This window comes from Somniosus microcephalus, chromosome 13, assembly GCF_052327205.1.
Source record: "Somniosus microcephalus isolate GS21.2 chromosome 13, FLI_Smic_1.0, whole genome shotgun sequence".
In the NCBI taxonomy this organism is placed as follows: Eukaryota; Metazoa; Chordata; class Chondrichthyes; order Squaliformes; family Somniosidae; genus Somniosus; species Somniosus microcephalus.
Genome location: NC_140999.1, coordinates 157732373 through 157758838, shown reverse-complemented (window position 1 = coordinate 157758838; position 26466 = coordinate 157732373). Strand labels below are relative to the sequence as shown.

Here is a 26466-nt window from a genome sequence, read left to right as displayed (position 1 = left end):
CCACTAATCAATCTAATTTACATTTCTCTTATTATACCTAAAATCATACTTTTTTAAACTGGAGCAAAGGTTCTAGGTCTTTATATGCTCAAATAATCATAGGTTGACATTGCTTTAAACATTTTAGTAAAACAAATAGAGTAGGCAGAGACCAAATTACTTCTGTAGATAAAAATATGTTCTTTTAAAAGTTTATTGGACCAAATAAATTAGATTTGTTTATTGGAATCTTATTTAATGGTAATGCAAAGCATATTGATTTATAGTGGAAGAGGAATCAGAAGAAGGAGTTGAAGAAGATGAGGAAGATGCAGCAGACAAAAAAGAAGACACTGAAGTTGAGACTGGATATTCAGAAGTGACTGGTACTGAACCTTCAGATGCTTTGGTTGAAGTCCTTGCAACAGTGAAATCTAACACTGAATCTTCAGATGTTGTGGTTGAAGTCCCTGCAACAGAAGAACACACCAATGAACCTTCAGGAGCTGCAGATAACCTTTCTTCAACTAAAGAGCCCCACACAGAATGTTCAGGTATTGTAATTGAAGTTCCTGAAGAGGAAGAGTCCAATGCTGAGTCTTCCAGTGCTGTGGATGAAGTCCCTGAAGTGGAAGAGTCTAATGCTGGGTCTCCAGGTGCAGCGGATGAAGTCCCCAAAAAGCAAGAGCCCAATGCTGAGTCTCCAGGTGCTGCGGATGAAGTACCTAAAGAGGAAGAGCCCAATGCTGAGTCTCCTGGTGCTGTGGATGAAGTTTCTAAAGAGGAAGAGCCCAATGCGGAGACTCCAGGTGCTGCGGATGAAGTCCCCGAAGAGGAAGAGCCCAATGCTGAGTCTTCAAGTGCTGCGGGTGAAGTACCTAAAGAGGAAGAGACCAATGCTGAGTCTCCAGGTGCTGTGGATGAAGTTTCTAAAGAGGAAGAGACCAATGCTGAGTCTTCAAGTGCTGCGGATGAAGTTCCTAAAGAGGAAGAGCCCAATGCTGAGTCTTCCAGTGCTGCGGATGAAGTACCTAAAGAGGAAGAGTCCAATGCTGAGTCTCCTGGTGCTGTGGATGAAGTTCCTAAAGAGGAAGAGCCCAATGTTGAGTCTCCAGGTGCTGCGGATGAAGTTTCTAAAGTGGAAGAGCCCAATGCTGAGTCTCCAGGTGCTGCGGATGAAGTTTCTAAAGAGGAAGAGCCCAATGCTGAGTCTTCCAGTGCTGCAGATGAAGTTTCTAAAGTGGAAGAGCCCAATGCTGAGTCTTCCAGTGCTGCAGATGAAGTTCCTAAAGAGGAAGAGCCCAATGCTGGGTCTCCAGGTGCTGTGGATGAAGTTTCTAAAGAGGAAGAGCCCAATGCTGAGTCTTCCAGTGCTGCGGATGAAGTTTCTAAAGTGGAAGAGCCCAATGCTGGGTCTCCAGGTGCTGCGGATGAAGTTTCTAAAGTGGAAGAGCCCAATGCTGAGTCTTCAGGTGCTGCGGATGAAGTTCCTAAAGAGGAAGAGCCCAATGCTGAGTTTTCCAGTGCTGCGGATGAAGTTTCTAAAGTGGAAGAGCCCAATGTTGAGTCTCCAGGTGCTGCGGATGAAGTTTCTAAAGTGGAAGAGCCCAATGCTGAGTCTTCAGGTGCTGCGGATGAAGTTCCTAAAGAGGAAGAGCCCAATGCTGAGTTTTCCAGTGCTGTGGATGAAGTTCCTAAAGAGGAAGAGCCCAATGCTGAGTTTTCCAGTGCTGCGGATGAAGTTCCTAAAGTGGAAGAGCCCAATGCTGAGTTTTCCAGTGCTGCGGATAAAGTTTCTAAAGTGGAAGAGCCCAAAGCTGAGTCTTCCAGTGCTGTGGATGAAGTTTCTAAAGTGGAAGAGCTCAATGTTGACTCTCCAGGTGCTGCGGATGAAGTTTCTAAAGTGGAAGAGCCCAATGCTGAGTCTCCAGGTGCTGCGGATGAAGTTCCTAAAGAGGAAGAGCCCAATGTTGAGTCTCCAGGTGCTGTGGATGAAGTTCCTAAAGAGGAAGAGCCCAATGTTGAGTCTCCAGGTGCTGTGGATGAAGTTCCTAAAGAGGAAGAGCCCAATGCTGAGTCTCCAGGTGCTGCGGATGAAGTTCCTAAAGAGGAAGAGCCCAATGTTGAGTCTCCAGGTGCTGTGGATGAAGTTCCTAAAGAGGAAGAGCCCAATGCTGAGTCTCCAGGTGCTGTGGATGAAGTTTCTAAAGAGGAAGAGCCCAATGCTGAGTCTCCAGGTGCTGCGGATGAAGTTTCTAAAGAGGAAGAGCCCAATGCTGAGTCTCCAGGTGCTGTGGATGAAGTTTCTAAAGAGGAAGAGCCCAATGCTGAGTTTTCCAGTGCTGGGGATAAAGTTCCTAAAGTGGAAGAGCCCAATGCTGGGTCTCCAGGTGCTGTGGATGAAGTTTCTAAAGTGGAAGAGCCCAATGTTGAGTCTTCCAGTGCTGTGGATGAAGTTCCTAAAGTGGAAGAGCCCAATGCTGGGTCTTCAGGCGCTGTGGATGAAGTTCCTAAAGTGGAAGAGCCCAATGCTGAGTCTTCCAGTGCTGCGGATAAAGTTTCTAAAGAGGAAGAGCCCAATGCTGGGTCTCCAGGTGCTGTGGATGAAGTTTCTAAAGAGGAAGAGCCCAATGCTGAGTCTTCCAGTGCTGTGGATGAAGTTTCTAAAGAGGAAGAGCCCAATGCTGAGTCTTCCAGTGCTGTGGATGAAGTTTCTAAAGTGGAAGAGCCCAATGCTGAGTCTTCCAGTGCTGTGGATGAAGTTCCTAAAGTGGAAGAGCCCAATGCTGGGTCTTCAGGCGCTGTGGATGAAGTTCCTAAAGTGGAAGAGCCCAATGCTGGGTCTCCAGGTGCTGCGGATAAAGTTTCTAAAGAGGAAGAGCCCAATGCTGAGTCTTCAGGCGCTGTGGATGAAGTTCCTAAAGTGGAAGAGCCCAATGCTGGGTCTCCAGGTGCTGCGGATAAAGTTTCTAAAGTGGAAGAGCCCAATGCTGAGTCTTCCAGTGCTGCGGATAAAGTTTCTAAAGTGGAAGAGCCCAATGCTGAGTCTTCCAGTGCTGCGGATAAAGTTTCTAAAGTGGAAGAGCCCAATGCTGAGTCTTCCAGTGCTGTGGATGAAGTTTCTAAAGTGGAAGAGCCCAATGCTGAGTCTCCAGCTGCTGTGGATGAAGTTTCTAAAGAGGAAGAGCCCAATGCTGAGTCTTCCAGTGCTGTGGATGAAGTTTCTAAAGTGGAAGAGCTCAATGCTGAGTCTTCCAGTGCTGTGGATGAAGTTTCTAAAGTGGAAGAGCCCAATGCTGAGTCTTCCAGTGCTGTGGATGAAGTTTCTAAAGTGGAAGAGCTCAATGCTGAGTCTTCCAGTACTGCGGATGAAGTTTCTAAAGTGGAAGAGCCCAATGCTGAGTCTTCCAGTGCTGTGGATGAAGTTTCTAAAGAGGAAGAGCCCAATGCTGAGTCTCCAGGTGCTGTGGATGAAGTTTCTAAAGTGGAAGAGCCCAATGCTGAGTCTTCCAGTGCTGTGGATGAAGTTTCTAAAGTGGAAGAGCCCAATGCTGAGTCTCCAGCTGCTGTGGATGAAGTTCCTAAAGTGGAAGAGCCCAATGCTGAGTCTTCCAGTGCTGCGGATGAAGTTTCTAAAGAGGAAGAGCCCAATGCTGAGTCTTCCAGTGCTGTGGATGAAGTTTCTAAAGTGGAAGAGCTCAATGCTGAGTCTTCCAGTGCTGCGGATAAAGTTTCTAAAGTGGAAGAGCCCAATGTTGAGTCTCCAGGTGCTGCGGATAAAGTTTCTAAAGAGGAAGAGCCCAATGCTGAGTCTCCAGGTGCTGCGGATGAAGTTTCTAAAGTGGAAGAGCCCAATGCTGAGTCTTCCAGTGCTGTGGATGAAGTTTCTAAAGTGGAAGAGCCCAATGCTGAGTCTTCCAGTGCTGCGGATAAAGTTTCTAAAGTGGAAGAGCCCAATGCTGAGTCTTCCAGTGCTGTGGATGAAGTTTCTAAAGTGGAAGAGCTCAATGCTGAGTCTTCCAGTGCTGCGGATGAAGTTTCTAAAGTGGAAGAGCCCAATGCTGAGTCTCCAGCTGCTGTGGATGAAGTTTCTAAAGAGGAAGAGCCCAATGCTGAGTCTTCCAGTGCTGTGGATGAAGTTTCTAAAGAGGAAGAGCCCAATGCTGAGTCTTCCAGTGCTGTGGATGAAGTTTCTAAAGTGGAAGAGCCCAATGCTGAGTCTTCCAGTGCTGTGGATGAAGTTTCTAAAGTGGAAGAGCCCAATGCTGAGTCTCCAGCTGCTGTGGATGAAGTTCCTAAAGTGGAAGAGCCCAATGCTGAGTCTTCCAGTGCTGCGGATGAAGTTTCTAAAGTGGAAGAGCTCAATGCTGAGTCTTCCAGTGCTGCGGATGAAGTTTCTAAAGTGGAAGAGCCCAATGCTGGGTCTCCAGGTGCTGCGGATGAAGTTTCTAAAGTGGAAGAGCCCAATGCTGAGTCTTCAGGCGCTGTGGATGAAGTTCCTAAAGTGGAAGAGCCCAATGCTGGGTCTCCAGGTGCTGCGGATGAAGTTTCTAAAGTGGAAGAGCCCAATGCTGAGTCTTCAGGCGCTGTGGATGAAGTTCCTAAAGTGGAAGAGCCCAATGCTGGGTCTCCAGGTGCTGCGGATAAAGTTTCTAAAGTGGAAGAGCCCAATGCTGAGTCTTCCAGTGCTGCGGATAAAGTTTCTAAAGTGGAAGAGCCCAAAGCTGAGTCTTCCAGTGTTGCGGATAAAGTTTCTAAAGAGGAAGAGCCCAATGCTGGGTCTCCAGGTGCTGCGGATAAAGTTTCTAAAGTGGAAGAGCCCAATGCTGAGTCTTCCAGTGCTGGGGATAAAGTTTCTAAAGTGGAAGAGCCCAATGCTGGGTCTCCAGGTGCTGCGGATAAAGTTTCTAAAGAGGAAGAGCCCAATGCTGAGTCTCCAGGTGCTGTGGATGATGTTCCTAAAGAGGAAGAGCCCAATGCTGAGCCTCCAGGTGCTGTGGATGAAGTTCCTAAAGAGGAAGAGCCCAATGCTGAGCCTCCAGGTGCTGTGGATGAAGTTCCTAAAGAGGAAGAGCCCAATGCTGAGTCTTCCAGTGCTGTGGATGAAGTTCCTAAAGAGGAAGAGCCCAATGCTGAGCCTCCAGGTGCTGTGGATGAAGTTCCTAAAGAGGAAGAGCCCAATGCTGAGTCTTCCAGTGCTGTGGATGAAGTTCCTAAAGAGGAAGAGCCCAATGCTGAGTCTCCAGGTGCTGCAGATGCAATTCCTGAAACAGAAGAATCCAATGAAACATCTCTAGATGTTACAAATGCAGCTGTTGTTGAAGCCCCTGAAGAAAAAAAGCCCAATGCTGAGTCTTCAAGTGCTGTGCTTGAAGTCTCTCCAATGGAAAAATCCAATGCTGCATTTCCTTTTGTTAAGGATGGATCCCTTGCAACAGAGGAGTCAAGTGCTGCATCTCCAGATGTTGTAGATGCAATTCCTGAAACAGAAAAATCCAAAGCAACATCTCTAGATGTTACAAATGCAGCTTCTAAAATTGAAGAATATAATGCTTCAACTCTAGATACTGGCGTACTAGCAAGAAAAGAATCTATTTCTACAACTCTAGATCCTCCAGATCAAATCTCTGTCATGGAAGAATCCATGGCTGAACCTCCAAGTGTTATAAGTGCAGTGCCTATGATGCAAGAAGTCAATGCTGCACCTTCAGGTACTGCCAATGCAGTCGCAGATTCCATTATTGCATCTCCAATTTCTGTGTGCAGAGTCTCTGCAGTGGGCGAATCGGAAGCTGCATCTCTCGGTGCTGGAGATGGAATTCCTCCAGGTGGAGAGTCCATAATTCCATTAATAGATGTTGAAGCTTGTAAACCAGCACAAGAAGAAGCTGACGTTGAGATGTTTGAAACAATTGTACATCAGGTATGTATTTTTGAATTCCTATAGTGTTAACTGAGCAAAGGTATGACAAATAGACAGTGTTAAAAAGGATTGACTTTGAGTCACCTTGAATGCCAATTTGAAAACTTTTTTTATGTCTTTATGGATACAGTAATATCTTAACAATCACCGAAGCTTCCATAAACCATGTGCTAACTGGTTACCTCTCTTATATCAGCCCCTACCTAAGTTCTTCCTTTCATGCCTAGCTCTCTCCCATTGGTTGTGTAATTTAAATTTCCTCTATGTTCTTCACATTTGCATGTTGGCTACCACTCTGGACCAGAGACCCCCTACTCACACTTTTGGCCACCTCTGTGCCTGTTCTGCTCCCTCCTCCTCTTAATTTCATTTAGCTGTGTCCCCTTTAATCTCCCCCTTCACCAGCACATACTGACCTTGATCCTTCTCACCCAACACTGCTCATGAAGTTTTATTTTGGTGAAGTTTAGGGAGTATAGTGAATTCAGAGGAGAGAGGGCAAGGGGAGCTGAAATGTATATTTAAATCACTGAGGATGAGGAGTTGCTCAGTGCAGAAGCTGAGAGAGGAAAGGAGGAAGGATATTGAATGTGTTGTCACCTTTAAAATCCATGCTCATCTTGTCTTCAACTCCATGTTTGAATCTCTCCACATCTGCTACAGCACTGAAATTACTCTAATAAAAGTCACTGTGACTGTGATCATAGGGAATTATTTTCCTTGTCCTCGTCGACCTCTCTGCAGCCTTTGACATGGTCGACCACACCATCTTCCATCAGCACCTGTCCTCTGATGTCTAGATCAGTGGAACTGCACTCACTTACCTATCCAATCCTAGCCAGGGCATCTCCAGCAATGGTTCCTCTTCCTCTCCCATAAAATTACCTCTAAAGTCCTTCAAGGATCTATCCTTAGCTCCTTCCTCTTCCTCATCTTCATGCTGCTCCCTGTGACATCATCTGAAGACATAGGATTAGCTTCCACATGTATGCTGATGACACCAGCTCTACCTCTCCACCACCTCTTCCACCCTCCGTAAACTTAAGCTCATTCAAAACTATGCTGCCCATATCCCATCCTGCACCAAGCCCCATTCGCCCATCACTCCTATCCTTGCTGACCTACATTGGCTCCCAGTTCCCTAATGCTTCAATTAAAAATTCTCAACCTGTTGTTTAAATCACTACATGGCCGTACCCCTCCCTATCACTGTACCCTCCTCCAATACTACACCCTCTCCCCAGAACTCTCCGCTCCTCCGACTCTGGCCCCTTTGTGCATCCCCCTCCATTCACCTCATGACTGGCAGTCGTGCCTTCAGCTGTCTAGGTTCAAATTTCTGGACTTCCCTCCCTAAACCTATCTAACTATTCACCTCCCTCTCCTTCTTTAAAACCCTTCTTAAAACTCACTTCTTTGACCAAGCTTTTGGTCACATTTCCTAATATCTCCTTCTTTGGCTTGCCATCCATGTTTTGTCTGATTACATCTCTGTGAAGCATCTTGAGATGTTTTTCTACATTAAAGGCTGTATATAAATGCTGTTTGTTGGTTGGGGGTTGGGGGGTGGGTGTTGGTAAACAATGAGGATTTTAAAAGATTGATAGAACAAGGTGAGGTGCTTAAAGGTGGTGAAGATACCAAAAGAGTAGGAGGAGAGACCGAGATGTGATTTGGTGATAAGTGCATATTCTCAATGAGGCAGTTTATGTGGGGCAGGTGTTGAAAAGTATAGCCCGGCAGGAAGGCTTTGGTAAGGAACAAGTGTCACCGCCCATGAACCTCATTTCTGTCACTGCAATCGTCCACAATGAGGTTCTGGGTGGCAAGGGCATTGTTTGTGAGTGAATGGACATTCTGGAGGGAATTGCAGAGAGGAGTAATGATTGTTGAACTGCTGGCAGAATCTAAGGGGGCAGTGGTGGGTGGGACCAATGGGACGGGAAGGAGTTTGGTGAGATTAGCTCCCAGTGGGTTCACTGGACGGGAAGATCAGCAAGCGAGAAGGATGGAGCAGTGATGGATTCCTTGATAGGCCCTTCAGAGAATGTTGAGAGATGCATAAAGAGTAGCTGTGAGCTTATTGAAGAGGGATTCAAACCTGGGATAGTGGCATAGAGTAGGAAGGCAGAGGAGTAGTGATGAGTTGGGGTAGGGATTAGCAGCAAAGTTCCTTAGAGGAGAGAAATGAAAGATGGCATGACTGGTTGACAGGACGGGGACAGGAGAGAAGGGCCTGAGAGGGTCCAAGAGAAAAAAGAATGAGACAGAAGTAATGATTTGGGTCAGGAGAGGTAGCCAAAATGCACACATGAATAATTACAGAGATAATTAAGGTTACATAGGCATGATAGATATTAGGAGAGACATCGCCTGATTGTAAACAGAGGACATGGAAGAGACAGTATGAAAGAGTCCAAAGTTAAAGTCTGCATTCCTCTGTTGAGATAAAGTTGACTTGCAGGCAGGTGGAACATTCAAGAACTAATGTCTAGGTTCAGACACAGTTGTGGAGAGGGAGCTGTTTGAGGGGCAAAGTATCAGTAGTTATGCTGCTGGAGGTTGTCCAGTGGAATCAGAGGCCAAGAAGGAGTGAAGAATCGACCATGAGCATGCAGAGGTTGATCTGGCAGAGGTCTGTAGTGACCTCAGGTAAAAGTAGTGTGCACCAGTGAGCCATTTTTGGGTCCAGACTCAACGCTGCAGAGGCAACGCATGCCTGAAGCAAGAGGCCCGAAGATCACTAGAAATTGATTTTCGGGCCTTACCTGCAAACTCAGGGTGAGCCTCCATAGGAAGCTTGCCCCATGGGAGAAACCAATTTTGTGCCCCCTGCCTCACCAGCAGAAGCCACTATCTAAGTTCCAGAAGAGAGATTGGAGCGGGCTACGGGAGGATGAGCTGATGAACTTGTGGAGTTGGGGGAGCATCCGGCTCCATACTAGCCTTACCCTCACTGCTACTGAAACCATCGTTCATGCTTTTGTTACCTCCAAACCTAACTTATCTAACACCCTCCTCAAAGCCTCCCAGTCTCTTGATTACATGACCTCCAAATTGCTCAAAACTCCATTGCCCACATCCAATCCTGCACTAAATCCAGCTTGCCCATTTCTTGATTCTCATGGACCTCCATCAAATTCAAAATTGTCATTGTTTACAAATCCTTTTGTGGCCTTACTCCACATTATCTCTGTATAGCCTCCTCCAGCCTTTTGTGTCAGCTTGTACTCTCCGGTTTTCTGATTCTGGTCTCCCTTGCATCCTCCATCTCCCTCTGTTCCACCATTGGTGGCAAAGACTTCTTAATCCTACTCTGAAACTCTGTCCCTCAACACCTCTGCCTTTAAAACCCTACTCAAAACCTACCTATTCAACTATATGTTTGGTCATCGCTCTTTTACTATTGCTCGATGTTCATTTCTCCCCTGTGAAGGGCCTTGAGATGTTTTCTATCTTAGAGGTTCTTTTTAAAAGCTAGTTGTTGTTGGCTGTACTTCTTATCATTGTTCGTTACAGAAGCTACAGGTATTGATTGCTAAAAGTATGCTTTTACTTTTCATTTTGTCCTTGAGCTAGTCAACTTGCTCCTGTAGTACTACTATCGTAAGGAATTATTATTAAAAGCTGCTGTCCAGTTGAATAGAATGTGTGTTTTTGATTTGTTGCTATTCAAATTAAATTTAGACAAGTTTACAGAGCAGATACTGTTGCTTTATAAAGCCTTCAGATTGTTACAATGTAGTTTTCTTTTAGCTGAAAAGGATATTATCATAGTGTTGTTGATGACAGCTGACACATTGCCTTTTACTCTTATATTTGGCTTTGCCAAGGATGAAATATTAACTGGAAGTCACGATGCTGGTGATTTAAAAATGCCACAACCATTGGCAGTGGTTGACGAAGAAACAAAATTGTACCCAGGTTGGCATAAGTGCGGTTCCTGGCATGTGATTAAGCCCACCATGCCTGGTACAACTACCAACCAGAGTGCCACCTCTCATGATCAGACTGGACCATCGTCAATGACAGAGAATAAGATGCAGCCAGAACCCAGCTTTGTTGCAATTGCTGAAGGCTCACCAGATGCCATGAAAACATCTGACTGTGAAAACAAAGTGCAGGTCAGTAAAGAAAGATTTTAATATCTGTTCTAAAAGAGTGGCCATCAAACATCGTAGGACTGAGGTGGTTTCCCATAACATATACATTTCAGTGTCAAGCTCAGGCATTCATGTGTAAATGCTTTTTACTTGTTCAATCTGTCTGCATTCCTTGCAGCAAAGAGCACTACGTGATTATGGCTTTCTTTATGGAGCTCAAGAGCATTTGCATAAAAATCGTATAGTTCATGAATAGTGTTCTTATTGAATTACTGCTTGTGACAAAATTGGATTTTTGTCTGCATTGGCTGATTTTTTTTTTACCTTATGGGACGTACTATTCATTTTGGGCACTGGCATAAAACTTATAACCACACTTAATTTTTCTTTCCATTACCATCAGTTTTCCGCCCGCAGCCAAAGTCAAAATTATCCCCATAATGTTTCTGCAATGCTAGATTCAGTACATAAGGGTAATTCCCAAGGCTACACAACAACAACTTTTAACAGTAAGCCAGCTGCCTGAAACCAGTCTGGTGTTCAATTAGATTGTCCTCAAGATGCAGATTTTTTTTAGGCTCAGACAATAGTGAATTAAATTAGTCATCTAGAGGTAGGGCCATTATATAACATCTCAAACATCTTATGCTATTGTAAAAATTTGGACAACAGACAGACACTTGAAAGCCTCCTAGTCCCATGTCAAAGAGTCAGCTCTTATCTCAGGGCAGTAGCTGTAATTGATTTTGCAAGCCAGCAGAAAGATTTGAAGAGTTAAGCTAGAGTAGGTAGTCTTCTATCTTACAACCCATGGTTAGAAAGAAAGTTGCATTTTTATTTTCATAAACTAAGGAGTGTAGAGAAATATATGTATGTCAGCCTTAACTTAGTGCTAGCACAGTTGCCTCTGAGTCAGAAGCCTATGGATTCAAGCCCCATTCCAAGACTTGAGCACATAATCTCGGCTGACACTCCAGTGCAGACTGGTGAAATGGGCAGACATATGGCAGAAGTAATTTAATGTAGAGAAGTGTGAAGTGATACATTTTGGTAGGAAAAATTAGGAGAGGCAATATGAACTAAACGGTACAATAATAAAGGGGGTGCAGGAACAGAGAAATTGTGGGTGTATGTACACAAATCTTTGACGGTGACAGGACAAGTTGAGAAGGCTGTTAAAAAAACATATGGGATCCTTGGCTTTATAAACAGAGGCATAGATTACAAAAGCAAGGATGTTATGCTAAACCTTTATAAATCACTGGTTATGCCCCAGCTGGAGTATTGTGTCCAATTCTGGGCACCACACTTTAGAAAAGATGTCAAAGCCTTAGAGAGGGTGCAGAGGGGACGTACTAGAATGGTACCAGGGATGAAACACTTCAGTTATGTGGAGAGACTAGAGAAACTGGGGTTGTTACAGCAGAGAAGGTTAAGGGGAGATTTAATAGAGCTGTTCAAAATCATGAAGGGTTTTGATAGAGTAAATAAGGAACAATTGTTTCCAGTGGCAGAATGGTTGGCAACCAGAGGACACAGATTTAAGGTAATAGCCAAAAGAACCAGAGGCGAGATGAGGAGAATTTTTTTTTATGCAGCGAGTTGTTATGGTCTGGAGTGCACTGTCTGAAAGGGCGGTGGAAGCAGTTTCAATAATAACTTTCAAGAGGAAATTGGATAAATACTTGAAGGGGAAAGATTTGCAGGGCTATGGGGAAAGGGCAGGGGAATGGGACCAATTGGATAGCTCTTTCAAAGAGCCAGCACAGAAACAATAGGCCGATTGGCTTCCATCTGTGCTGTAGCATTCTATGATTCTATACAGTACTGATGAATAGCCGCATTGCCGGAGGTGCCATCTTTTGGATAGGATGTTGAACCGAGGTCCTGTCTGCCACCTCTGGTGGATGCAAGAGATACCATGGCAGTATTTGAAGAAGAGCCTGGGCATTTCCTTGGTTTCCTGGCCAACATTTATCCTTCAACCAACATTACTAAAACAATTTAATTGGTCATTTATCTCATTGTTGTTTGTGGAACCTTGCTGTGTGTAAATTGGCTGCTGTGTTTCCCTACATTACAACAGTGACACATTTCAAAAGTAATTAATTGGCTGTGATGCACTTTGGAACATCCTGATGTCATCAAAGGTGCTTTATCGATGCATGTTCTTTTATATGTTCTCATCGTGTTAATCTGTATACTGTTTATTCATGTATTTCCTGTAAATAAACCAGTTAATGGTCCAAAGTCTGTGTTTCATCTCAATAGAGTGCTTATTCAGTTCTCCTTCCTTAAAAAAAAATCACAAAGTAATATAGTATGATAGTAACAGTTTCAGGCAGGAGAACATCTTTGGTCCCTCTAACCCACCTATCCACAGTATTACCTGGGTGCACTTCTAATAACCCTGAATCCCATTTGTTGACAAGAACCTGTCTAGTTCCTTTTTGAAATGTATTAGGGTTTCTTGTTCCACTACCATTTTAGTAAAAAAGTTCTTCTTTTGCCATCCTTAATTTGTAAATACAGGAAACTTTGTGTTATTCGGAGGCTAAATGTCCGGCAAGCTCGAGCCACCGACAAAAATAAGGAGCCGTTTTGTTAGGTTTTTTTTCTTCTTGTGGCTTTTTTTTCTTCTTGTGGCTTTTTTTTCTTCTTGTGGCTTTTTTTTCAACGGTCAGGCTCTGCAAAGTCTCTGTAGCTTAGCAACAGCTTCAGAGAGACACTTTCAAGGTACGGGCTGACTGTTTAGAAGCTGTTGCTAAGCAACAGTGTTTGTTGTCAGATACGGAGATAAAAAGCTCCGTATGTTTCAACATTAACGCTGGTGTGTCCGGCAGTTTTGAGGGAACGGCAACAGCTCGGTCCCGTCGGTGCCAGATAGCACAAAGTTTCCTGTATGCCCCTTGCGCTTAAATTCTGTCCATGGCAGAAAAGCTTTCTTGGATCCAATTAGTCCAAACCTTCCATAATTTTAAACACATCTATCATATTCCCTCTCAGTCTTCTCTTTTTAAGAGAGAAAAGACCCATTGTAGTTAATCTTCCCTCATACTTGATTCCCTTATTTTTTGGGATCAACCGTGAAGCCCTTCTCTGTACCTCCTCCAATAACTGAGTAACCTTTTTGAAATAGCGAGACCAAAACTGCACACAATTCTCCTCATGTGGTTTCACCAGGACCAAGTACAGTTTTAGATTTACTTCCCTGGATTTATAAGTTATACACCTTGCATCCCAACATTCTGTTTGATTTTTGAACAGTTTGAGAAGATTGTGTTGACGGTTTTCGTGACCTATCCACTAAAATGCCAAGAGATCTCTCCTACACTGATACCTCAAGTACATTCCCATTTATTCCATCCCTCTCCCTGGCAACTATCTGAGGCTGAACCAGGCTGTTCGCACCCTTGGTGTCGTATTTGACCCCGAGACGAGCTTCCGACTACATATCCGCACCGTCTGCTAAGACCGCCTACTTCCACCTCCATAACATCATTCGACTTTGCCCCTGCCTCACTCATCTGCTGCTGAAACCCTCATCCATGCCTTTGTTACCTCTAGACTTGACTATTCCAATGCATTCCTGGCCGGCCTCCCATCTTCCACTCTCCATAAACTTAAGCTGTTCCAAAACTCTGCTGCCCATATAATAACTTGCACCAAGTCCCATTCATACATCACCCCTGTGCATGCTGACCTACATTGGCTCGCAGTTGAGCAACGCCTCAATTTTAAAATTCTCATCCTTGTTTTCAAATTCTTCCATGGCCTCGCCCCTCGCTATCTCTGTAATCTCCTCCAGCCCTACAACCCTCCGAGATATCTGCACTCCTCCAATTCTGGTCTCTTGCACATCCCCGATTTTCATCACTCCACCATTGGTGGCCATGCCTTAAGCTGCCGAGGCCCTAAGCCCTGGATTTCCCTCTCTAAACCTCGCTATCTCTCCTCTTTTAGGATGCTCCTTAAAACCTACCCCTTTGGTCATCTGCCCTAATATCTCCTTATGTGGCTCGGTGTCAAATTTTGTTTGATAACACTCCTGTGAAGCACCTTGGGATGTTTTAACTACGTTAAAGGCGCTATATAAATGCAAGTTGTTGTTGTTAGCACGTAATCCACATCAACTTTCCCTCTTCCAAATCGCATAACCTTACATTTCATAGGACATAGGAGCAGCAGTAGGTCATTAAGCTCCTCGAACCCGTTCTGCCATTTGATTCGATGATAGCTGATCTGTACCTCAACTCTATTTACCCACCTTTATTCCATATCCCCTGATACCCTTACCAAACAAAAGTTTATCAATCTCAGTCTTCAAAATTTCAATTGATCTAGCACCCACAGTCTTTTGGGGAAGAGAGTTTGAGATTTCCACTACCCTTTGCGTGAAAAAGTGCTTCCTGATTTCACTCCTAAATCGTCTGGCTTTTAAGATTCTGCCCTTTTGTTCTGGACTCCCCCATCAAGGGAAATAGTTTCTCTATATCTACTCTATCAAATCCCTTTATCATTTTAAACACCTCAAATAGATCACTCCTCGACCTTCTAAACTTAAGGGAATACAAGCCAAGTTTATGCAACCTGTCCTCATAATTTAACCTTTTAAGCCGTAGTATCATTCTGGTGAATCTGTGCTGCACCCCTTCCAACTGAAGCATCACTTCCGCACTTTTGAATTCCAACCCTCCTTGAGATAAAGGCCAACATTCCATTAGCCTTTCATTAGTTCTGACGGAAGGTCAACAAGCTTATTTTTATTATTCGTTCATGGGATGTGGGCGTCACTGGCAAGGCCAACATTTATTGCCCATCCCTAATTGCCCTTGAGAAGGTGGTGGTGAGCCACCTTCCTGAACTGCTACAGTCCGTGTGGTGAAGGTACTCCCACAGTGCTGTTAGGGAGGGAGTTCCAGGATTTTGACCCAGCGACGAATAAGGAACGGCAATGTATTTCCAAGTCAGGATGGTGTGTGACTTGGAGGGGAACTTGGAGGTGATGGTGTTCCCATGCACCTGCTGACCTTGTCCTTCTAGGTGGTAGAGGACGTGGGTTTGGGAGGTGTGTTGAAGAAGCTTTGGTGAGTTGCTGCAGTGCATCTTGTAGGTGGTGGAGGGAACGAATGTTTAAGGTGGTGGGTGGGTGCCAATCAAGCAGGCTGCTTTGTCCTGGATGGTGTTGAGCTTCTTGAGTGTTGTTGGAGCTGCACTCATCTGGGCAAGTGGAGAGTATTCCATCGCACTCCTGACTTGTGCCTTGTGGAAAGGCTTTGGGGAGTCAGGAGGTGAGACACTCGCCACAGAATACCCAGCCTCTGACCTGCTCTTGTAGCCACAGTATTTATGTGGCTGGTCCAGTTTAGTTTCTGGTCAATGGTGACCCCCATGATGTTGATGGTGGGGGATTCGGTGATGGTAATCCCGTTGAATGTCAAGGTGCAGTGGTTAGACTCTCTCTTGTTGGAGATGGTCATTGCCCGGCACTTGTGTGCTGCGAATGTTACTTGCCATTTATCGACCCAAGCCTGAATGTTGTCCAGGTCTTTTTGCACCCGGGCACGGACTGCCTCGTTATCTGAGGAATTGTGAATGGAACTGATCACTGTGCAATCATCCACGAACATCCACACTTCTGACCATATGATGGTTGGGTCTAGGACACTGCCCTGAGGAACTCCTGCAGTGATGTCCTGGGGCTGAGATGATTGACCTCCAATGATCACAACCATCTTCCTTTGTGCTAGGTATGATTCCAACCAATGAAGAGTTTTCCCCCTGATTCCCATTGACTACAATTTTACTAGGGCTCCTTGACACTCAGTCAAATGCTACCTTGATGTCAAGGGCAATCACTCTCACCTCACCACTGGAATTCAGCTCTTTTGTTCATGTTTGGACCAAGGCTGTAATGAGGTGTGGAGCCGAGTGGTCCTGGCGGAACCCAAACTGAGCATCTGTGAGCAAGTTATTGGTGAGTAGTGCCGCTTGATAGCACTGTTGACGACACCTTCCATCACTTTGCTAATGATTGAGAGTAGACTGATGGGGCACTAATTGGCTGGATTGGATTTATCCTGCTTTTTGTGGACAGGACATAACCGGGCAATTTTCCACATTGTTGGGTAGATGCCAGTGTTGTAGCTGTACTGGAACAGCTTGGCGAGAGGCGCGGCTAGTTCTGGAGCACATGTCTTCAGCACGACAGCCAGGATGTTGTCGTGGCCCATAGCCTTTGCTGTATCGTGAAACGCTAATTTTGTTTCTCTCTCCACAGATGCTGCCTAACCTGCTCAGTATTTCCAGCATTTTCTGTTTTTACTTCAGATTTCCAACATTCGCAGTATTTTGCTCTTGTTCCATTCGCCTTTTTGGTTACCTTTTGCACCTGTGCACTAGCTTTTAGTGATTTGTGTGCATGGACATCCAAATCCATTTGTTTCTCCACAGCTCCTAGTCTCTGACCATTAAGAAAATATTCTGATTTTTCTTTCACAGATCCAAAGTGGATGGCCTCACACTTCCCCTCATTGAACACTGTCTACCATAGTTTTGTCAACTCACTTAGTCTATTTAGTTCCCTTTGTAACTTCCTGCTCTTATCTTCACAACTTACTGTGCCTCCTAACTTAGTGTCATCTGCAAACTTGGATATACAACTCTCTATTCCATCATCCAAGTCATTAATATATATAGTGAAAAGCTGAGGCTCCAGTACAGATCCATGGGAAACCTCTACATCCTGCCAATCAGAGTACATTCCCTTTATCCCTACTCTGTCTCCTACCACCCAACCAATTACAAACCCATGCCACACCAAACAAACAGCAAGAAAGTCTTGCCATGACCCAGGATGGGTTCCAACCATCATTTTTGGACTTAGTAATCAGGCATGCCCAAGTGGGAGAAATGGCCACTTTAAGCCATTCCTTTCTAATGCTCCCACAGAATATTGTTTGTAGTGGTTTTAATTAGTTGCATTTCCATTGAGCACCATACAATGCTGAATCACACTATTGGCTCATGGTTTAAAGTGCCAAATACCAAACTCCATGCCAATCTTAAAGCTGTGCCCTCTGCACAGAAATAACAAACTACTTGTTAAGAAATACAGTGAACTATGTCATACAGTAAACTGCTAAGGTGGGTGGATGTATTAATACTCTATGCAGATTGGTAAAATGAGAGTTCTGATCTTGTCTGGGTTGCAAGTTGAAGGTGCTGAGTGAAGCCAGACATTTTGAGGAAAGAAATTGGGAGACTCACTTTGAATCATTAAATATTTGTTAGAGGTTGGTTATAGAGGAGCTTCAGCAGAAATTTGAAAGCAGTTTGTCTCTCCACTCTGTTATTGAAGGAGGTGATAGAAACCTTAAACTATGGGAGACAATATTGATTAAAATATGTTTATATAATAAAATTGTCCAAGATTTTCATACTTACGTCAAATAGTGCTTTTTGGTGCAAGGATTAAATGGTCTCTACATTGTCATTTGTCTTCATTCCAATGTATGTAGTACTGGTCTGTTATTCTTCACTAGGCACTAGGCTTCTGCCTTTCTTTATTGGCACTGATGGTCATACTTCTCAACCTTTGGAATAGGATTGAATACATGGCTTGTACATGGAAGGGTTGAATGGACTTTTAATGAAGAAGGTAACATTACACAATTATTCCAGATTCCTTAACAAACAATAAACAGCAATATAACAAGTCATTTTGTTTTATGTCCATATTTCACTTTAGAAAAATCCTTTTTGTTCCATTCTATTTGTTTCATGGTTTGAATGTTAATAAATGTTGCTTTATGTTCATATCACACTTTGGAAAACTATCCTCTACCATTTGTCCTGATGTTTGAATATTAATAAATGTTCCATCAATTGATAATTATCCTGAATATCTTTTCACAGCTGTAAATGTGTAATTTCATACATAGTGAACATATTGTCATTTGTAACACCTTAAAGGTAACTAACATTTGAACATTTAAATATAGATAATGACCCGGAATTTGCGATCGTGATGATTGCGAACTGGCAGCGTTCGTCATTATTTCGCCTTTGAAACTGACCACAACTTCATGATTTAGTGCACATGCAGCCTAATGCGGAAATCCTGAAGTTGCGGTCTGTCATTCACTGCTCCTCCACAGGCTGCGCTGTGCCCTCCCACTGGCAATCATTGAAATCTCTGAAATCAGGGAAACTGACAAAAACTTCAGCTCTTCCGCAGTAATATCGCTGTTAGATACCCCATTAAAAGATAGACCCAAAGGGATTAGGTGTAACTGGAGTTTTAACAGTGTATTGACTGCAAAACAAGTTATAATTTTGTGCAGTGTCAAATTTATCCATTTTAACAAAAATTTAATTTTTTAAGAAACTTTAAAAAAATGTTTTAAGTTTGCTCCTCTTTATTTCAGGTTTGTCCTGTCCCCATGGGAGAATCCCAATCTTTATTTTGCTCTCTCTAACATTTTTAAAAAGATCGAATTTTAGGAGCTTACCCACTTCCTGGTTTGCTGTCTGTGAGAATTCTGTGTTTTGATTGGCTGCTTAGACAGCTTGTTGACGTCACAGAATCTCGCACTATGGGATTCCCGCTCTACTCTGTTGATCTCAACTATGCGTCAGTAAACCCGAAATTCTTGACACAGAGATCGCAAAATCTTTGTGCGGAGGTTACTTCGGGGCCAGCGGCGAACGCCTTTGCTTCACCGCTGATTCAAATTCCAGGCCAATAAAATAGTAAATATTTTTGTACATCTGCAATTGTTCAGATTATTGATATATTTAATTTGATGTGATAGAGTTTAATTTTGGAAAGCTAATTTCCTTGAGCTACAGTAATTATTTACAAATTTAAAATGTACACATCTCAAACTTTCCACGAAGGTACATTGCTTTTTTCCCCCCCAGGTGGAAAGCCCAGGTTCTGCTACAGAAAGCACAGTGCAACAGACGACAAGTCATGAGCCAAGCACAACTGACTCTCCCCGCCATTTCTTTTCATTTTCATGGTTGAATGCTCTTACTAAGTAGAGAAGCAGAAGGATCTTTCAGTTGTTGCTATGCAAGGAGAAAATTTTAAGTGGTGACTGTCATTCGGGTATTTGCTTGTTGCTTGAAGTGACAAGTGGCACTAATATTGCAGAACTACACACAAGAGAGCAGCTTGTTAAGACAGGTGGTCTATGTCCTTTATAATTTGTTCTACAAATAGAGAATGGGCATTTATATGTCATTCCTTTACAAAGCTAACAATAATAATTAAAAAGCAAACTACATCGCACAGGAGATCTTGCTCTGATAAACATGCAAGCTCTGAATTTCTTTCGTAATAAAACAACAATTGGCAGTTATATTTTAGGTCTTTGTGTGTCTATTGATGCACAGCATCGTGCAAGTTCTGCACGCAACTGAAGAATTATTGAGAATATCACTCAGTATTATTAAGGAATAATGATTTAAAATGATGGCAGAAATCCTTTAATGCAGCCTGGATATTAATGGGGAGTTAACAAACATGGTTTCATTTTTTGATGAGAGGTAATTCACTATGTTTTATCTTAACTGGAATAAGACACTAAGTACTAAATGGTCATAAAAACTCTATCATTAAAAATGTAGTAATGTACATCTCTTATAAAAATTGTATATAAATCAGAGGGAAATAACAACATTCATTTGACTTTTATATTGAAAAGAGATTAACCCAGAATTCATGCAATTGAAATCTGTCAGTTTGAGCTGTTTGGCATATCAAATTAGAAGTTTCTACTTTGACTAATACTAGGTCCTTCAGAATCACTTAACATATTTTAATCAGAGCACTTCAAGAGTAAGGGATATTATTAACAGAAAAAATGTATTGCAGTTTAGCTTTTCCATTTGCTTCCTTTGTAATAATAACAGTGTGTCCGCTATCTAAGATTCAGAACTGTTTTGTTTGGTGTTAATGTATTTTTCTACTGCAAGCTATAAAGCAACGCCTAAAATATTATGAAGCCAAATACAGAAATGTTTCCTTGCTTTATTCATTCATCATACAATTCCTTTAGTTAGGGCTGACATAAAGCATTTGATTTCCCTGAGGGGTTTTGTTTGAGTATACAAAACTATAATATATATGACACCTATGCAGTCACTAGTACAAACATGCAAATAATGTGTATTACCACAGGGAACTCAAGATTAAAGAAGGATTTTTTTATAGATGTAGTGTGCACAACATAAGACCCAATGGCCAAATCCACCCCACACAATTGCTTCATCCAAGTCAAGATGTTTTCATTTCCTTTCCTTCATTAAAAAATGACTTCTCTTTGGAAATACACATTTTGCCATGCATTCAATTTGCTATTAAAATTAGAACATTTGTTTTGATGCTACAAATTGAGGAGATATCAGTGTTGCTGGTTAGCAATTTCTTTGATGCAGTTAGTGTCAGCACCAAGCAATCCGGTCAGATAAATCAGGAATGTATAAACTTTTCATTTTTGCAGGCCACAAAGTGCATATCCCAGATTCTGGGGAGGGGAGTCCCTGTTAATTTGCACATATATGAAAATCTGAAAGTTGCTGATGGTAACTGTTCTGATTTAGGATTGAGTCATCAATGATAAAAACAGCGCTATGCAAACCACCAGACTCACAAAATTTGAATCGGATGACAACAACAACAACAACTTGGATTTATATAGCATCATTAACATAGGAAAATGTCCCAAGGTGCTTCACAAGAGCATAATCAGACAAAAATTGACATTGAACCAAAGAAGGAGATGTTAGGACAGCTGACTAAAAGCTTGGTCAAAGAGGTAGGCTTTAAGGAGGGTATTAAAGGAGAAGAGAGAGAGATGGAGAGAAATCCAAAATTTAGTGCCCAGATGGCTGAAGGCACAGCTGCCGAAGGTGGGGCAAAGGGAGCGGGGGATGTACAAGAGGCCAGAGTTGGGGGATGCAGAGCTCATGGAGGGTTGTAGGGTAGGAGAAGGTTACAGAGATAGGGAGGGGTGAAGGCGTGGAGGGAGTAGAAAATGAGGATGAGAATTTTAAGAAAAAGGCATTGGTTTGACTGGGAGCCAGTGTAGGTCAGCGAGCACAGAGGTGATACATGAGCGGGACTTGTTGTGAGTTAGAATGCGGATCAACTCAAGTTTATGGAGGATGGAAGATGGGAGGCCGAACATGAAAGCACTGGAATAGTCACGTCTGGAGGTAACAAAAGCATGGTTGAGGGTTTTAGCAGCAGATGGACTGAGGCATGGGCGGAGGCAAGCGATGCTATGGAGGTGGAAGTAGGCGGTCCATTTGATGGAGAGGATATGGTGTTAGAAGCTCAGCTCAGGGTCAAATTGAATGCTGAAGATGTGAACAGTCTGGTTCAGTTTGAGACAATGGCCAGGGAGGGAGATGAAATTGGTGGTGAGCAACATTCCCCTTAAGTTGCGCGGCCGCGCAGCACTCTGCAGGTCCCGTGCAGCCGGTGAGCTGGCTTTCAAATAGTAAAACATTAAAGGGGCTGCGCGAGCTAAACTAAAATTAGAGGGAACATTGGTGGCGAGGGTACTGAGTTTGTGCAATGACTTCGGTCTTCCCAATGGAGGAAATTCCAGCTCATCCATGGGGTAGCATGTAGATAAGAAATAGGAGGGGGCCAAGGATAAATCCTTGGGGGAAGCCAGAGATAACAGTGCGGGGGTAGGAAGAGAAGCCATTGCAGGAGGTTCACTGACTATGACTGGATATTTAGCCCCACTCAGCTGAACAATGGAGGAGAGGTGCTGGAGGCGGATAGCGTGGTCAACTGTCTCAAAGACTGCAGGGAAATCAAGAAGGATGTGAAGGGATAGTGAACCATGATCACAGTCACATAGGATGTCATTTTTGACTTTGATTAGAGCTGTTCCAGTACTGTGGCAGGGGTGGAAACCTGATAACCTGATTGGTAGGTTCAAACACGGAGTTGCGGGAAAGATAGGCACAGATTTGAGAGGTGGTGACCAATGTTCCCTATAATTTTATTTTGGGTGTGTGACCCCTTTAAGGAGCTGCGCAGCCAATTCAAATTACCGCGCATGCGCAGTTTTTCCATTAAAAAAACGGCAACCGGCCTGTGCAGGAGCTTCAGACAGCTGTGCGGCCGCATGGCCATGTACCCAATCTGCGTAAGTGTTGGTCCCCCTGCTAAATTGGCGGAGCCTATTCTATAGGTGTGTTGGGCGTACACTCAAAGCAGGTGTTAGCCTCCTCGAATATATATATTAGGCTCCGCTGGGTCTCACAAAAATAATCTGGGCCGCTGCCTCCCCAGCCTTCCCCCTCCTCCACAAACATGGTCATCCACCCACCCACACTCCCTCCACCACCCTCCCACCCCCTGCCAGCCCAGACTTACCTTCGGTAGCTGCATTGGGCACTCATTTGGGGTGGGCAGCAAACCAATTCCATTTAAATGTGGCCCAGGCCTCAAAATGGCTCCGCCCTTCTGGCCTCTTCGATGCTGAAACGGGTGGACTGCTGCTGCAGCCTGCCAGCCAGCTGACCAAAAGTTAAAATTGACTCCAGCCATGGTAACTTTGGCAGAAACGGGGTTTCCATCAAAGTTACAGCAGCAGAGTGGGAGAAGCCCCGAGTTAATGCCCAGCGCGTGTTTAACTTTAAATACTTCATAAAAATCATAGAACTGTCCATGATCTGAACTTTGTACCTACACTCCTCAATCTACTTAATAATTAATAATCAAAACAAGCACTATTTTAAATGTTAGCATTTTATTTTTAAAAAGGTGATTATTGACATGTAAAAATCTACACTACACTCTGAAATTCTGTGCAAACTGTAATTTAATGCAAATCTAGAAATTTAACCAGTATTGGCGTGAGTAATGATAAAAACCTTTATTCCTATCCTAAGAAACTTATAGCTATCATTATTATACAATTCATTTGTATATTTTCTGCATATCGTATTAGCAGCACTAAAGTAGACAGTACTTTGGGAAAAGAGAGTTATTAATAAAACAGATAACCAAGCATTGTATGGGCACAGGGAATGTGAATCCAAGTGTCAGTTAATTGGTAAACTCTTGATTCAGCTCACAAAGCCTTTGTTAGTTCGAAGTGTAAGAACATTTGGTGGGATATAATTAGTCTACATTGTTACAATGAGACCTTCTCAAAGCAGCTTTGTGCTTCCTAAGTGATATTAGTCTACAGTTGATAAATTTGTTAAAAGAAGTTTCTGATAACGCTCCTCTGAAGCACCTTGGAACGTTTTACTATAACAAAGACAATATAAATGCAAGTTGTTGTTATAGTTTGCAATCATTTAGAAATTCGGTACCTTAGCACTTCCTGTTAGCACCCGGGCAGGGCGCTACCGGGGCACTAAGGGCTTATCGCCTGGGCACGGCGATTCCAACGCCGCCCGTGAAATTCAGTTGGCTTTTAGCACCGGCGCTAACACTTAGCACCTGGCCCTCCAGCGCCGCTCAGACCATGATGTCAATGAGTGTGCAACACCCCGTTAGCGCCCCGGAGGCAAAATTCAGTTGCTTCCCCTGACTTACCACCTGGTGCTGAGAACGATAGAAATAGAAGGTGTTGATACCTGGGATTGCTGCTCACGGGGCGCTATTTAAAGGGATCACTTACCGGGAGGTCAAGCAGCAATGGTCAGAGTGAGGCTGTGCAGCATGATTAAACCTTCCCTTTAAGAACTGGAAGGCGCCAGTCTGTCTGACAACTTTCTAATTGACAGCACCGGAACTTGATTAGCACACTGAATGTAGCGCCCCGCTCGCCGACGTTGGGCCCTAAGAGAAGTGTGTAGCACTTGAGTTAATGCTCCACTTCCCTCTTGGGGCGCTAAAACAAATTTCTCGGTCACCAGCACTAATTAGCGCCGGGCGCTATATTTAACGCCCAGGCAATGTTAGCACCTCAAAATGGTCGATACCAAATTTTTCCCCCTAATTAGACTTCCTGGCTTTAACTTTTATTTACTATGTTAGTTCAATCTTGTTGGAATATTGTACCATATTGTAGAAGAAATGGTTGACTTTTACAATTAAAAAATCCTAAAACAGCTTCCTTTATTGTCATGAAATTTCAACAGAAGTAACCACAGAGAAAGTAATGGTATAACATCACACTATCCAGTTTGAAAATGATAAAGAACCATTAGTTAGTATAACAGCTGTGCTAAATACTGTATCATTATCACTATATTTATTATAAATGAAATGCAGATTTAGAACAATTTTGTACAAAACTCAAAAATATTGGCCTGGATTTTACAGGGCCTATGACAGCATACGCTGTCGTTAAGTGCCCCGCAGGTTCCGGGTTTCCGTGTGCATGTGCAAAAATCCGAAACTTGCGGTCTGTCAAGTTTCTCCTTGTCAGATTGTATCCATCCGCTGTAAATTCACTTTTGCTGTTGCAGAGTTGGGTTATTTGCCCAACTACTGCCCAGCAACTACCCACCAAACCCTTACGCCTGGTAAAAGCAGATGCAAGGCTTTCTTTTACTAGCGTAAGGGTTTAAATAAATGTTAAAATAAAATGTATTAAGTGAATTTACTTACTTTTAAAATTAGTTTAGGTCAATTTTGTCCTGGCTAAAAATATTTACATTTATTTTTCAAAAAATTAAATTGTTATTTAAAATGTTTAATTAAAGGGTATTTTAATTAATTTTGAACCTGTGATCATTTATTTTTATTTCAGTGTTGTGAAATTGTATTTATTTGGTGATTTCTATTATGCTCATGGGGATTCCGTACATAAATGGAAATTCCATAAGCATCATAGGAATCCCCCTTTGTCATTGGCTGGCCTGGCTCACGTAATCCCAGGGACCCTTGTGAACTGCCTGCAGGCCCAGGACCGCAAGAGTCCGACGCTCTGGAGACACCAGGTAAGTACGGAGTTTTCTTGCGGTTCGGAGGCGTGTGCGGGTGGCAAGCATCGGACCGCAAGTTCCAGACCATAAAGTTCTGCTAAGAAATACTTCCTGACTTGTGGCTATGGGAAGTGCTCCTCCTGGCTCCACATTAAAACTTTGGGCTGCTGTCTTGCCCCGCGTTGTCTCTCCCCCCCCATCCGATTTCTCTTCCCGCGGTTGGCCAGTAATATAAGACCCGCAGACCAATTTCCAATGCTCCTCCCGCCCGCCGCTTTAGACGCGTGCAGTGACCGCTACACCCACTTGTAGGCCATTGTGTGGAAGGTTCCCCTGCGGTGAGGACTAGAGTGGGGATTAGAATTCAGCTCTCTGAACAACCATGGCTGTCAATTGTCAGGTAACTGGCCGATTTGTACAATAAATTGCTATAGCCTAAATTCCTGTGGCCTTCCTCTGTCCTTTATTTTAGCGCAGGCATTAACGTCTGTGCTGAAATACCAAACAGAGAAAGATCAAATGAAAGCACTAAGATTGCACCATTAATTCGGCCAACAGTAATGTCTAGGTATAATACTAACCTGGAAAGCTGGGCGAGGCTGCACACAAAAATCACAAACAGGAAAACTTTTCTTAAGCCTTTAAAATACCGATGCACGTTTACTGGGTTTTATTATTAATCATTGACTAATAAAGTACAAACACTAATAGCAAAGAGCAAAAAAAAAGTGACATCACGAAAATTAGCTAGTTGTACATTTTTTACGGTAAGTTCCTTACTGTGTAACCGTTTCATTACACATTTTGAACAGTAACAATATATGCTGTATAATTTGAATACGTTGGATTCAAATACAGTGTTAAATAACATTGTATACACGTTTACACAAGTATTGGACAGACTCATTATCGGTCGATTGCATCATTTTCCTATGCTTTCCATAAACAGTCTGTTACTCTCTGCTTTCTGGGCCATTTTTTCAGCTTTGGCCATTCCCAGGAATTCTCTCAATAGGTGAAAGGTGAGGTCGAGGGAGTTGGGTTTTGAGTTGTATCTTTTTGATCGATACATATCGTCATTGCCTTCCTGAAGTTCTTCGGCACTCTGGCTATTTGAAAGTACGTAGCCCAGAGTTACCAGGGATGGCTCTTGCCTTTGCGCCATGGTATTTGAGTCATCAGAAGATGCTTGGGGCAGGTTCTGGTGAAATGCTAGATGTGGACTGTGGTCCCACTGTTCCAGATCTGGCCCTCGCTCCGCACTGCTGTAGGAATCAAATCGGTTGGTGTTTGTTATAGGATGCGACTCTTTCGCAGGGAGAAAGCCGAGCACGAATAGAGATGTTGCCAAGATCAATGTATTCATGTTGGCAGGCTGTTAAGCTATATCTTGGACTCTAAAAATACAAAAACAACAGAATCTATCATGTATAACATTGTCATGTGCTCACCGAAGCGTGTGACAGGATTAGATCAACACAATTACAAATAAGTAAGAGCCTTTCAGAGGTTCCTCCAATAAAGTCGTTCTCTTAAACTTACGTA

At 43.3% G+C, this 26466-nt stretch overlaps 1 protein-coding gene across 2 annotated transcripts in view; it reads left to right on the top strand.

The window, feature by feature from the left end:
• Positions 1–24104, top strand: part of LOC147108703 (uncharacterized) — a 63007-nt gene extending 38903 nt beyond the window's left edge. The window contains exons 8-11 of one of the 2 annotated variants that reach the window (XM_086005439.1): positions 267–5902; positions 9736–10026; positions 17550–17665; positions 18931–19018. In XM_086005439.1, the coding sequence (XP_085861565.1) occupies positions 267–5902; positions 9736–10026; positions 17550–17645 (6023 nt within the window). In that variant the 3' untranslated portion in view covers positions 17646–17665; positions 18931–19018. Of the gene's footprint in view, positions 1–266; positions 5903–9735; positions 10027–17549; positions 17666–18930 lie in introns of both variants that reach the window. The other variant, XM_086005438.1, reaches the window with a different exon arrangement.
• The last annotated feature ends 2362 nt before the right edge of the window (positions 24105–26466 follow it).